A 14,821-nucleotide genomic window follows, 5' to 3' on the forward strand; every position below is an offset into this window, starting at 1 on the left:
CTGCCCTGTTTACCCACTAATACAGCCAGACTGCCCCGTTCATATGGCAGGGCTGCCCTGTTTACCCATTAATACAGCCAGACTGCCCCGTTCATATGGCAGGGCTGCCCTGTTTGCCCATTAATACAGCCAGACTGCCCCGTTCATATGGCAGGGCTGCCCTGCTTACCCATTAATACAGCCAGACTGCCCCGTTCATATGGCAGGGCTGCCCTGTTTACGCATTAATACAGCCAGACTGCCCCGTTCATATGGCAGGGCTGCCCTGTTTACCCACTAATACAGCCAGACTGCCCCGTTCATATGGCAGGGCTGCCCTGTTTACGCATTAATACAGCCAGACTGCCCCGTTCATATGGCAGGGCTGCCCTGTTTACCCATTAATACAGCCAGACTGCCCCGTTCATATGGCAGGGCTGCCCTGTTTACCCATTAATACAGCCAGACTGCCCCGTTCATATGGCAGGGCTGCCCTGTTTACCCACTAATACAGCCAGACTGCCCCGTTTATACGGCAGGGCTGCCCTGTTTACCCATTAATACAGCCAGACTGCCCCGTTCATATGGCAGGGCTGCCCTGTTTACGCATTAATACAGCCAGACTGCCCCGTTCATATGGCAGGGCCGCCCTGTTTACCCACTAATACAGCAAGACTGCCCCGTTTATACGGCAGGGCTGCCCCGTTCAGGGTCTAATTGCCCTCCTTAAATGAAACCCTTTTGGAGAGGCCCGCGGAGAACCTTAAAATATGCACCGCTAAAATCCAGGGTTTAGTGCGCAGGTCTGGCGGCAGGGCAAGGCAGATGCGCGTGTGAAAAATGCGCGCTGTTCATTTGGGACAATGATGACATTCGTTGAGACTACTTCACCAAAAAAGGCAATTGCGGCAATTTCCCCCGGCACACGACACTTGGAACTGCTTGTCTACACGACCCCCCGCCTCCCCGTTGCACTGCCCTGCCCTCACCGTGACCCACTGACAGCTTCAGAGAGACGTAAATGGATCCCTGCCAAACACAAGAAAGCTGTCACTTAGAGAGGCCCACCCACATCAGCTTTCTCTGCCTGGTTTTGGTATCTAAAATGTCCACAGAACAGTCGCAAAGGGCAGTGACGTTGTCCCTCACCCTGCCCCTGGAGCGCCCCAGAGCCCCGTGGTGGACTCTCTGTGCTGGCAACGTCGTCCGATGATTATGCAAAAACATACTTCATGTCACACGGGAAATCGTTTTACAAACAGCTCGGAAAAAATGACACTAAAATATGCATGCTTCGATCAAAATGTACATTTTTCGACTTGAATCGGTATGGAACAGAAATCTGTGCTCCAAGATGATATAAACAGCTGAAAAACATGCACGCTATGCGCGTGGGCCTTTAACGTCTTGTGGAGTGTCAGTTTGTTCTTTTTAAACTCTGTTAACTTTGTCAATGCTTTGTTGCTTTTTTTCCGTGTCCCTTGATGAAGAATTTCCAAACATTTGATAAACGAGTGAGTCAGTCTCAGAAATTCCAGTAGCTTCAGGGCCTTTGATCTGTGCTTGACGGATTGAGAGATTATTGTGCATCTGACAGACCTATAAAAAAATCTCAAAAAGTGGGTTTTTTTTTCTTCTTCTTTTGGTTGGCTCAGTCGCACCAGGCAAGAGCAATCGAGCGCAGAAAAGTATTTTAATCCAAACCGAAAACTGTATGTAATTTGACGCCAGGTGCGGTATCTGTGGCTGATCTCTGATGACCCCCCCCCCCCCATCTCTCCCCCCCGCCCCCCCCCCCCCCCCCCCCCCGCAGGCCCGCCCGACGTGGAGCAGGCCTGCGAGCCCAGCGTGCGCACGTGGAGCCCCAACGCGGGGGTGGACTCCAGCAGCGTGGGCTCGCCGCCCTGCCCGCTGCAGGGCTGCATGCTGCAGCTGGAGTTCCCCTACGCCCTGGTGCCCGACTCGCTCACCGTCTGGGTCACCTTCTTCTCGCCGGAGGAGACGGCGCCGCCCGCCATCCACAACATCCTGCTGCTGACGGCGGGCGGCGAGAACGTGTCGCTGGGCCCGCGGGACGTGTTCTGCGACGCGCCGCTCACGCTGAGGCTGGACGTGCGGGAGGAGGTGTACGGCGTGCAGTTCTTCACCACCGAGCAGCACCTGGAGATCGACGCCACGCTGCTGGCCTCCCGGCCCGACTGCCCGCTGTGCCGCTCCTGCCAGCCGCTGCGCTACCGGCTGCTCCGCCAGCCGCCCTTCCCCCACGCCCCCCACGGCCTGCTCCTCTCCCACCCCGGCCGCCGATACGTCGACAGGTCAGCCCATCCGCCTTCCTTCTTTTCCTGCAATTTCTCTTTATTTATTTGTTTATTTGTTTTTGTGTAGTTGTCGGGGTGTATTCCTGCCTTTCGCCCCGATGTATGCCGGGGTAGGCTCCAGCCCCCCCTGCGACCCTGTTCAGGATAAGCGGGTTAAGATGATGGATGGATGGATGGATGGATGGATGGGTGTTTATTTGTTTTATGTAGTCGGGGTAGGAGTACATAAGTGTTACTTCTTCCTGCTCCTCTTCGCACATTTTAAGTGCTGGTGGAGGGAATTTATGATGTCTTTTCTGTTTTGTTACTTTGTTACGTGTTCTAAATAAAGATATAAAATCGGGTAGCAACTGAAATTGTACTTCCCTCTAGGGTCTTTCAGCGCACTTAGCCCTGGTTATGGGTATGCACTTTGTTGTACGTCGCTCTGGATAAGAGCGTCTGCCAAATGCCAATAATGTAAAAATGTAATCAAATCAAATCAAATGTACATACGCGGTGGAAACAGGGGGATGTCCCCATGACACAACTCATTCAGAGCGATGTAACCAACAACAGGTTCTTCACTAGCACTCTTAGCCCATCACCAAGGTGAGCTTATCCCCGTGTGTTTTTATTTCCGTCTCTGAGAACTGAGTTTTCGGTCTTTTACGTAACCGCGTGTTTCTAGGACTCCCTCTCACGTTAGTTTTCTGCTGCAGCAGGGTGTGTTGTAAAGGTCTAAGCACCGTTTTATAGAATTTCCAGGTTGGAGTACAAATTCTCTGTAAAAACATCTTGGCAGAATGGTGAGTTGGATAAAAAAGAAAAAGGCTAAATAGAAAGCACCCACATGCTTTGATTTTAGGCCTCTTTACCGGTGGGGAATGCCAAACTGGTCCATGTTCCGTCCGTATCCGGACCGACCTGCCTGGAGCAGTCAGACACGGCTCACCTGTCACAGTGACCTTGTGGCCCACACAGCCAACGCAAGACTTGCGGTGTACAATCGTCCTCCCTGGGGCTTTTGAGAGCCTCAGAATGTGGGCTAAACCTAATTCCCTCCCCCCATTTCTGCTGTGACTGTGTAAACGCAGACCTGGATCAAATGTACATTGCAGCCCGTGAGTATTTGAATCATGGTACAATTTCTGTTCTTTCAGCTCTGTGCCCCAGCATGTTGGAAAATGAGGATAAAGTGCAGGCTTTTTATTCATTTCCATCCTATCGGGTGATCCGTGTAGGAATTACATCCCTTTTTAGATATAGTCCCTCCATTTTAGGGGACCAAAAGTAATTGGACAATTGGCTGGTGTATTCAAACGGTTTCTAATCTTGATTCTAGGCATGGGTATTCGTCAACATGTGGACAGCAGTTGTGTCCAGGAAGCAATGATACCGAGAAATAATAGCTGTCCAATTATTTATGGTCTCTCAAAAAGGAATCTAATTCCTTCACAGGTTACCTGATACTTGTCAAATCCAATGTGCTGGAGTTCAGAGTGAACAGGACGGCAATTGTAACACGAACAAAATACCTACGGCCTGCGCTGTACTGCACTCAATTGGTCTTGCCCGGTGCAACTGAGATAACCACGGCGACCAGAAGGCGAGGTTTGCACTTTCAGAAAGTGTGTCACAGTTACAACGCACTCAGCTCAAGCTCAGGAAACTGTGTGAATCCAAAACAGTGATGCGTTTGACCCAGATCTGCAGCCGAGCCCCTGGTTACCCAATACCCACGCCCGCCGTGTGAGGCTTTGCCTCGCTTCGTGGCACGTGGCAGCAGGTCAGAGTGGTGGCTCCTCTTCGCGTTGGCCCACGTGATGTCTGAGCAGCTGGCATGCTGCTGCTTGGCGATAACGTCGATGCCGCATGCGCTCGAATGCCAAGGTTTGGGTACGTGCAAAAAAAAAGAAAAAAAAAAGGTTAATTCTGTGGAGCACACTTCAAACAATGCCCCGTGTTTCTAATAAGTTGCCTACTTTCTGACCTAAATAAGGCAGGACAGGGTCAAGAGACGGGAACGGTAAACGGTTGCCTTACACGTCTCCATGGCTACGACACAACCTGAACCATTGGCTACGTGCCGTCCCAAACCTGGCCGTTTGTTCTTCATAGCCTCCTGTGAAACGGAAAAAAACCCCCAGGCAGTCGAGCGCCAGTTCTGGCTACGTGCGTTTCCACCTCCCCCCCTTTTTTTTTTCCCTAACCCCCTCCCCCTGTGAAACGTTTTTGGGTGATTTATCCGAGGGCCCGGTTCTGAGGAGGTGGGACCCGACCCTATGGGTTAGGGGGCCCCGGGTCAGTCCCCCAGAATTTCACGCCGGGATTTGTGTTATTGGAGAGTTTGTGCTCTGGAAAGAGGTTACCTGGTCACCTGCCCCATGTGGGCGTCCATCAATTTTCCTCGGGGCCTAACCTTAAATCCCGCAGCGTGCGTTTGAAGAACGCAGCGCCTTCCTCCGGGGCGTGATTGATGGCGGTCCGGGTAGATCCGGGGCAGCCAGAGATCAGTCAGAGCTCTGGAGAGGTCAGGAAGTGGGTAGCCTCTCACATGTAAACATATTCGCAGGTAGTGAGAGGATGGCCCTTACACCCTGACCCTCGCATAGTGGGATAAATCTGTCTGCCATGCCTGAGGAAAAGCCTTGTGCTCCCTGCTACCACTTCCACCAGAGACTCCCACCCACTTTGACAAAGTAACATACACCCCCCCATCCCATACCCCTTCTCCCTCCTTCCTGCTCTCAGTTAATATTATTTCTTCTTTTCTGTCTCACCCACTTTCTGTTTCTCTTTCACTCGCTCTTTATTTTGGACTGTGCTCTCAGTGGATGCATTCAGATAGGTGGAGTTTGTCGGTTATGGCTGAAGCATATTCAAAATGGGCTTGTGTTTCCACGGTGTTTTCAGCTGCTAATGGTGTAACTACTATCAGGATTCTGCTGCCACTCACACCAACCCAATAAAGTCACAACAACAGGAGCCCACGGTGTTGCCTATGCCATAGGAGAACATCTTTCAGCTAGCAAGGCCCTGTAATGCCCCCTCTAGTGAATCTGTCTGTTTATCATTCATATTTTTTAGGCAGACTCATGCTTTGTGCACTAGGTAGGGATGGCCATACCGTATGGTTCCTTTGCTTTGCAGACATGGAGTTTGAGATTACGGATCAGAACAAAGGCTGTTCCTGCGGATCTACTGTCCTGTAGGTTTTCACTCCAGCCCTATCGAAGCTCACCTCATTCAACAGCTGTGCCAAATTAGGGTTGAAATGAAAACCTACAGGACAGTAATCGACTCTCTCAGAGCTTTGCAGGCTTTAACCAGCCTGCTGCTCAAGCTAAAAGCATAACAGGGAGCCGATTGGCCATTGCCTTGAGTGACAGCTGAGGGGCAGGGCCCATTGGTGAGGGGGCGGGGACTGTGAGGGAGGTCGGGGTTGGCAAGCTGACAAAATGGCTTCCTGGCCCCAGCATCCACCGGAGCTGAGCTAAAGACCACCTTTATGTCGATATGAGGAGACCACCCAGTTTGGGGGTTCAGAGGGTAGCGTGCACCCCCCTCTCCCCCCTTTCCACCCCCTCCCCGCGCTGAACCTGAGGGACGTGCCCCCCTGCCCTCTCTCCCTCCTCCCACACAAACACCCAGCTCTGCGCAGATCTACCCTTCCTCCTGCCCCCACGCACATGCCCACTGAGGCCTGCCCTCTTACCCAGCCCCTCTACCCCACACCCGCAGAGACCTGCTCTCTTCCCAACCCCTCTACCCCACACCCGCAGAGACCTGCTCTCTTCCCAACCCCTCTACCCCACACCCGCAGAGACCTGCTCTCTTCCCAACCCCTCTACCCCACGCCCGCAGAGACCTGCCCTCTTACCCAACCCCTCTACCCCACGCCCGCAGAGACCTGCCCTCTTACCCAACCCCTCTACCCCACACCTGCAGAGACCTGCACTCTTACCCAACCCCTCTACCCCACACCCGCAGAGACCTGCTCTCTTCCCAACCCCTCTACCCCACGCCCACAGAGACCTGCCCTCTTACCCAGCCCCTCTACCCCACACCTGCGCACGCCCACAGAGACCTGCACTCTTACCCAACCCCTCTACCCCACACCTGCAGAGACCTGCCCTCTTACCCAACCCCTCTACCCCACACCTGCAGAGACCTGCACTCTTACCCAACCCCTCTACCCCACACCCGCAGAGACCTGCTCTCTTACCCAACCCCTCTACCCCACACCCGCAGAAACCTGCTCTCTTCCCAACCCCTCTACCCCACACCCGCAGAGACCTGCTCTCTTACCCAACCCCTCTACCCCACGCCCGCAGAGACCTGCCCTCTTACCCAACCCCTCTACCCCACACCTGCGCACGCCCACAGAGACCTGCACTCTTACCCAACCCCTCTACCCCACACCCGCTGAGACCGGCTCTCTTACCCAACCCCTCTACCCCACGCCCGCAGAGACCTGCCCTCTTACCCAGCCCCTCTACCCCACACCTGTGCACGCCCACAGAGACCTGCCCTCTGACCCAACCCCTCTACCCCACACCCGCTGAGACCGGCTCTCTTACCCAACCCCTCTACCCCACGCCCGCAGAGACCTGCCCTCTTACCCAACCCCTCTACCCCACACCTGCGCACGCCCACAGAGACCTGCCCTCTGACCCAACCCCTCTACCCCACACCCGCTGAGACCGGCTCTCTTACCCAACCCCTCTACCCCACGCCCGCAGAGACCTGCCCTCTTACCCAACCCCTCTACCCCACACCTGCGCACACCCGCAGAGACCTGCCCTCTTACCCAACCCCTCTACCCCACACCCGCAGAGACCTGCCCTCTTACCCAACCCCTCTACCCCACGCCCGCAGAGACCTGCTCTCTTACCCAACCCCTCTACCCCACACCCACAGAGACCTGCCCTCTGACCCAACCCCTCTACCCCACACCTGCGCACACCCACAGAGACCTGCTCTCTTACCCAACCCCTTTACCCCACACCCGCAGAGACCTGCCCTCTTACCCAACCCCTCTACCCCACACCCGCAGAGACCTGCCCTCTTACCCAACCCCTCTACCCCACACCCGCAGAGACCTGCTCTCTTACCCAACCCCTCTACCCCACACCCGCAGAGACCTGCTCTCTTACCCAACCCCTCTACCCCACACCCGCAGAGACCTGCCCTCTTACCCAACCCCTCTAGCCGTCGAGACCTCCATCCATCTCACTCCTCCAATGCGCTCTCCTGCCCACAACCTCCAGGCCCTCTCTCCTTTTATACCAAGTCCACGTAGAGAGAGAGAGAGAGAGAGAGAGAGAGAGAGAGAGAGAGAGAGAGAGAGAGAGAGAGAGAGAGAGAGAGAGAGAGAGAAGAAAGTCCCTCATCCTGGAATAAGGAGAGACGGGACTGCATGTTCAACAGGTGGCCAGGGATCGCGTGTTCAACTGGGCGGCCTGGGAGGTCTGGATCGCAGTGGTTAAGGTACATGACTGGGACCCGCAAGGTTGGCGGTTTGATCCCCGGAGTAGCCGCAATAAGATCTGCACAGCCATTGGGCCCTTGAGCAAGGCCCTTAACCCTGCATTGCTCCAGGGGAGGATTGTCTCCTGCTTAGTCTAATCAACTGTATGTCTCTGGATAAGAATGTCTGCCAAAATGGCATTAATGTAATGTAATTGGAATGCCCTGAAAGAAGACAGGATGCAGATCTAGGTTCAGAATTGTGTTTCCCTTAACCGTCTTGTTGTCCTTTGGTCAAAAATTTAACCCCTCCAAATACTTTTCTTTGTGTGATCCTACCATTGGACAAAGTTCAACATTGCCATATTTTATAGTCCATTAATATTTTTACAAATGTGGTACACAGAAAATAACACAGTATGTGATTTGTAGTAAAATCGAGCCAAATTTTGAAAACGGTTTTCGACCAATTAATTAATGAGCATTTGCTGATGAAGGTTTAAGATGAAAAGAGCGTTTATCACAGACCGAGGGCGGGTTATTTTTGGCCCTGCGGGCACAAGGCGTGTGTGTAATATGCAGACAGCACACGGGTTAAACCGACGCGCCTGGGCCTCGGCCGGGCCAGCGCTGTCAGAGAGGAAGCTAATCTGCCCATTTCTCTTTCTCCGTCTCTCTCGCCTCTCCCCTTCTGTCGCCTCACTCCCTCGCTCCCTCCCTTTCTCCTCTTTCGTCTTCTTTGTCTTCTGTCATCCCCTTTCCGTGTGCCCTCTCTCTCTCTCTCTCCCGCTCCCTCTCTCCCTCTCCCTCTCTTTCTCACGCACACTGTTCTTTGAAGTCCATTGAGAGACGCGGGGCGTGCGGAGTGGGAGAAATGGCCGCGTACACAAACTCCGCTCCTAAGTGGCCGGACCGGCGCGCTGGAAGCGGGGCGAAGGCGCGGGCCGCCTTTCCAGGAACGGCCTCCCTGCGTTTCCCAGGACTTCTTTGGGAAGCTTTAGCTGGATTCCAGAATCCAGGAAACTCATTAATGGGAACATGCCACGGGGCAGGGTGCTACCTTGCAGGAGTCCATTCAGTGTCCCCCATTTCCAGCTTTTCATTAGCTTGAACCCTTTTGTGTTCTGTACAGAGCTAAAGCCCCACTCCAGTGCAGGGCGGGGCCGGGGGTTTTCTCCGCTGCGTCAAGCTGACGGCTCTTTGATATCCCCTCGGCACGGCTGAGAAGGCCCGACTCGGTTTTTTTGGGGGGTTTTTTTTACGGCGATCCGGACTCGTTTGTCGACCCGTTGGCGGCGTGTCCTCCCACAAGACGCGTTGAAGAGACGGGACAGACGGGACAGAGACAGGACAGAGACAGGCTAGAGACAGGACAGAGACAGGACAGAGACAGGCTAGAGACAGGACAGAGACAGGCCAGAGACAGGACAGAGACAGCCTAGAGACAGGACAGAGACAGGACAGAGACAGGCTAGAGACAGGACAGAGACAGGACAGAGACAGGCCAGAGACAGGACAGAGACAGGCCAGAGACAGGACAGAGACAGGCTAGAGACAGGACAGAGACAGGCCAGAGACAGGACAGAGACAGGCCAGAGACAGGACAGAGACAGGCTAGAGACAGGACAGAGACAGGCCAGAGACAGGACAGAGACAGGACAGAGACAGGCTAGAGACAGGACAGAGACAGGACAGAGACAGGCTAGAGACAGGACAGAGACAGGACAGAGACAGGCCAGAGACAGGACAGAGACAGGCCAGAGACAGGCCTGAGACAGGCCAGAGACAGGACAGAGACAGAGACAGGACAGAGACAGGCCAGAGACAGAGACAGAGACAGGACAGAGACAGAGACAGGACAGAGACAGGTCGGGCCAGAGACAGGCCTGTGTCTGCGAAATGCGCCCCTCTCGGGTTTGGGGACAAGGACCGAAACACCTGTCTGGTGACGTTGCGGTCCCGGTGCTGACTAGGAAGAGTGGTCGTCGGCGTAGCGGTCGCGTTACGTTCGAGCTTCTCGCGCGTCGACCTTCCCGGTGGGCGGCCAGCGGTTTCCCGGTTTCTCGCTGTTGTGTCTCGCTGAGGACAGCCTGGTTTCATGACGCGGAGAGATGGGACGACAGACTTAAAGACCTCCTCCTGACAGATTGCTCATCCGGCCTCTCTCAGGTGCTGAGCGGTACCAGGCTGGCAGTGGGGTGTTATTGCGTTATTGTTCGGGTGAAAGCCGCAGCAATCAGTCATCCGCAGACAGAAATGTGCTGCTAATTAGACCTGCAGGGCCTTGTGGATTGGGTGGGTTCAGAGCGCTGGGCTTCCCGAGGTGTGCGCAGGAAGTGCTCAGGGGTCAGGCCTGGGTCAAGTACGTCATTGTTTTGGATTCAAATACACGTTCTCTACACTTTACTGAGCTGGTCTGGTGTATTTCAACCTCAGCAAATCTCAGATAAAGTGCAAACCCCTCCTTCTGGCCCTCTTGGTTGGCTCTATTGCACTAGGAAAGATCAGTCGAGCACAGAAAAGTATTTGAATCCAAAAAAATGATGCGTTTGACACAGGCAAGTCTGGCGGGGTTTACTGTTTTACCCGACTTAACCAAGAAGCAAGAACTAATTTTGAATACGCACCGATGACATCCATAACAAACCCGAAAACGAAAAGAAAAGCAATAGTCTGTGATTTGGCAGTGAAGTCTGACGTTCGGCGCAATATGCAGGCAGATCATGAGGAGAGATTTCACACCTCCTTTGTGTAGCGAGACGGCATTGTAACAGTAAGAAAATTGTCATCCCCCCATCCCCCCTCGCCTGGCTTTGTGTGTGAAAGAGGAAAAAAATGTGTCAAAGTAATAATTATTTATGATGTTAGCACCAATGATGATAGCCAGGGCGGTATACTGGTTTCCGAAGGCCCAAAGTGGGAGCCCTGAGACACTCACTTGAAGTGTGAGACACTGAGACACTCAATGTGTGAGACACTGAGACACTCAAAGTGTGAGACACTGAGACACTCAAAGTGTGAGACACTGAAACACTCAAAGTGTGAGACACTGAGATACTCACTCAAAGTGTGAGACACTGAGACACTCAAAGTGTGAGACACTGAAACACTCAAAGTGTGAGACACTGAGATACTCACTCAAAGTGTGAGACACTGAGACACTCAAAGTGTGAGTCCTGAGAGTGTGCAGTACGTGACTCACTGCCTCACTGGATATTGTTTCTGAGCCACCGATGAGAGAATTACTTATACTTGGGAATGTTTGAGGAATATTTGGGGCAGACAAAAGAAGGAAAACGCATGTAAATGCTCCAGGAATACACAAAGAGGGGGCAGGAGAGGCAACGCTTGCTCAAGTTCGATACGAGGGAGAAAAACATGAAATCCAGTTTGTATACTTGTTGCGGCCAATGGCAGCGACAGGATCTTGTTGCGGCTAATGGCAGTGACAGTAGCTTGTTGCAGCCAATGGCAGTGACAGTAGCTTGTTGCGGCCAATGGCAGCGACAGGAGCTTGTTGGGTTCTGTTGGGTTCCAGATACATTCCTGTGGTTCTGCACACAGTTCTTTGGTCATTTTGGGACAGTGTCTACAGCCCTGAGCCACTGACTGTGGGATTGTAAAGAGCTCAGATTCGATACAGTCCATTGTGAACTGACACTCATTGAGTGTGTTGTATGAGAAAATAATTGTGTACATACAGTGCAGTCCAGGACGTATTTGGACATTGACATCAGTTTGTTGTTTTGTGCTGTTCCACAGCACATTGGATTTGAAATACAACCATGAATGTGTGGTTAATGAAAATGTCCAACGTGCTACGAGCCAGCTAGGAGCTAGGTGTTCCTTACACCTTTGTCCATGTAAGGAGTCTCATATAGTTAAAGGTACAATAGGTAATTTTGGACTTCTAACGGTAAAGAGAGGAATTGCAGCAACAAATATGCTCAAACCACAACACTGTTTATCCCACTCCTTCTCCGTGAATCCGCTGACGTTGAAACGCCATTGGCTGTGGCGATTAGAACCAATTTTCAACCGATGAGCTCAAATTCTTCGAAAATCTATACGATGTTTTGGTACAGAGTGCCGGCCCGTCAACTGCATATTTTGAAACCCGAATTTAAGGACTATAAACGCAGGCAGAGGGTGAGTCAACATGTCAGTGAGCCCTTTTCAATGATAGGAAGGGATATACAATGGTCTTGTAGCAATATTTTAACACAAAAATCTTACCTATTGTACCTTTAAAGTGCATACTGTCAGTTCTGATTTGAGGTTGTTCACATCCACACTGTAGCCCTTTTTATGGCACCTCCATCATGACGTCATCGCCTATGGTGTGTCGCCTAATACTGTGATTTTATAATCTTCTGAAACTGACGTCACAATCACTACTGGCAATTTCATCAAAGGGTTAATATTTGGGCGGCACGGATGGTGCAGTGGGTAGCACTGCTGCCTCACAGCAAGGAGGTCCTGGGTTCGAATCCCCGTCGGCCGGGGCCTCTCTGTGCGGAGTTTGCATGTTCTCCCCGTGTCTGCGTGGGTTTCCTCCGGGTACTCCGGTTTCCTCCCACAGTCCAAAGACATGCACGTTAGGCTGATTGGAGAGTCTAAATTGCCCGTAGGTATGAGTGTGTGAGTGAATGGTGTGTGTGCCCTGTGATGGACTGGCGACCCGTCCGGGGTGTGTCCCTGCCTTTTGCCCAGTGTATGCTGGGATAGGCTCCAGCCCCCCTGCGACCCTGTTCAGGATAAGCGGGTTCAGATAATGGATGGGTGGATGGATGGATGGGTTAATATTTGACTTCCTTTAAAGTGTGAGATCACCTTTCTTTTGCGTTCTTTTGCGGTGCCTTGTGGAGATGGATTTCCTTCATCCACACACGCTGCTGGGATGAAGATGGCAGGTAGTCACGGCAGGAAGCGGGGAGTCCGTTTACTGCACGTCTCCTGTTTAAAGCTGGGCTGCCGAATAACGAGCTGAAAGCCCTGCGCCAGCCTCCACCCCACTCTGCCCACCCTGATCCCCCCCTGGCCCCTTCCCGCCCCTCCCTCCTTACAAACCTCCAGAGGACAGACTTCCATGATCTCCAGGATTTAGTTCCAGTAGCCGTTTTTCCTGTGCACATATTTCCACCTTTCTTTGTCCTTTTTTCTACTTTCTTCTCTGTTCTCCACAATAAGACTTGTCGAGATGCTAGATTAATCTGTGCTTCTGTTGTGTTGCCTTTTATTCTGGACTTGGTAACATTTACTATTGCTCACAAAAGCCCCTGTGCAATTTTACTGCTATGATGAAAAACATTTTTACCATTTCCATTAAAGCTTATAAAGTTACAATTTGAACAGAGCTCACAGGAAATAGTTATTCAAACAACACTGGTGGTTTGACCATGGCAGTTCACAATCATTTCCAGCTTGCTTTGTAGCTAAAAGCCGCAGTAAAAGGAGAGTTTTAACCTTGTCAATTTTCCCCACTTACACGTGTGCACGAACTTATACACACCCACCAATTCAATTCTTAACTTCAGGTTTCCCACCCAAAGAGAATATTACAGTTCTCACTGTATTTAGTCAGTCATTCATCAAAATCCAGTGTTTTATGAATCCCAAGTTTGTTTTGGCAAAATCTGTTCCTCCTTGTGTGTTCAACTTGTCTTATCAAAACACGTGTGAAGTATGGCGTGATTTGGCCTTTTAGAGACTGTGAAGATAAAGAGTTTTTGAGCGTGGGGGAGAGCGAGAGAGAGAGATAGAGAGAGGGAGAGAGAGATTGGAGAGAGGGAGAGAAAGAGAAATAGTCTGTTTCATGGAGAAGAGAGACTGCTGAGGCTGGATTACCTGTCAGAGCCAGAGAGAGATTATCAGGTCAGGAAACCGTCCTGATATAGTGTTTGAGGTCAGTCAGGCTGCATAATGTTAGTTTGCTGTACAGTACGAGGACTTTGCTATATTCATCCCTTTTTCCCATGTCCATTTCATACACACACACACACACACACACACACACACACACTTTTGCACACACACACACACACACACACACACACACACACACACACACACACATGCTGGCAGTGAGTAGAACATAACAGCACACAGACTTCACAACCCTGAACTTGTTTCTGGGGGCCACACAGTGTGTGCTGGCCTTCAGGTGTTATGAAACGGGTGGCAGCAGCCTCTGCGTTGGGAGCGGCTACCTGCCTGATCCCCGTCCGCCATCACACCCCCTTCTCTCCTGCCTTTCCCCCTCCCGCCATCGACGGCTTCCCTCCCCCCTCCCGCCATTCCGCTGTCACCCTCGCAGACAACCGACTTGATTTAAAGCAGGCGGGCTCTGTTCTTCAACGGCCAGTTGGTTCCCCCCCCCCCCCCCCCCCCCAAACCTGTCTGGCTCACAGCGCGTTGACGTGCTCTCCTAGATCTTCTTCTTCTGTTTTTCTCCTGCTGTCTCGTTTCAATTTCTACGAAATGAAACCTACACTCACGGAGCACGTTATTAGGTAGACCTGTGCACCAGCTTGTTAATATCATGTGGAAGAAACTAAATGCATAATGCGGACATGGTGAAGAGCTTCAGCTGTTTTTCAGACCAAATGTGGTCTGGGAAATGGGGAAGGAGTGTGATCTAAATGATCTAAAGTCCGTGGAATGTTTGTTAGTGTCAGACATTGTTTTTTTACATCTCAAGAAAACTGCTGATCTCCTGGGATTTTCACATACAACAGCCTCTAGAGTTTACAGAGAATGTTGTTAAAAGCAAAAAAATATCCAGTGAGCAGGAGTTCTGTGGGCAAAAATGAGAGAGTTCAGAGGAGAATGGTCAGACTGGTAAAAGCTGACAGGAAGGCGACAGTAACGCAACTAACCGCACATTACAACAGTGGTGTGCAGAAGAGCATCTCTGAACACATAACGTGTCAAACCTCTTAAGTTGATCGGCTACAGCAGCAGAAGACCAATAAGTGTAAAATGACCTAATAAAGTGCTCGCTGAGTGCATGTGACAGGCTGTGTCACAACAGAAAGGGGGTGGGGGGGTGGGGGTGGGCAGTTCATGTCAGG

General features: G+C 51.9%; 1 protein-coding gene across 1 annotated transcript in view; it reads left to right on the top strand.

The window, feature by feature from the left end:
• LOC133141018 (pappalysin-1-like) overlaps positions 1-14,821 on the top strand; it is a 133,126-nt gene that overhangs the window by 49,099 nt on the left and 69,206 nt on the right. The window contains exon 7 of the mRNA XM_061261371.1: positions 1,793-2,294. Within this exon, the coding sequence (XP_061117355.1) occupies positions 1,793-2,294 (502 nt within the window). The remainder of the gene's footprint in view (positions 1-1,792; positions 2,295-14,821) is intronic.

Source organism: Conger conger, chromosome 11 (genome assembly GCF_963514075.1).
Source record: "Conger conger chromosome 11, fConCon1.1, whole genome shotgun sequence".
In the NCBI taxonomy this organism is placed as follows: Eukaryota; Metazoa; Chordata; class Actinopteri; order Anguilliformes; family Congridae; genus Conger; species Conger conger.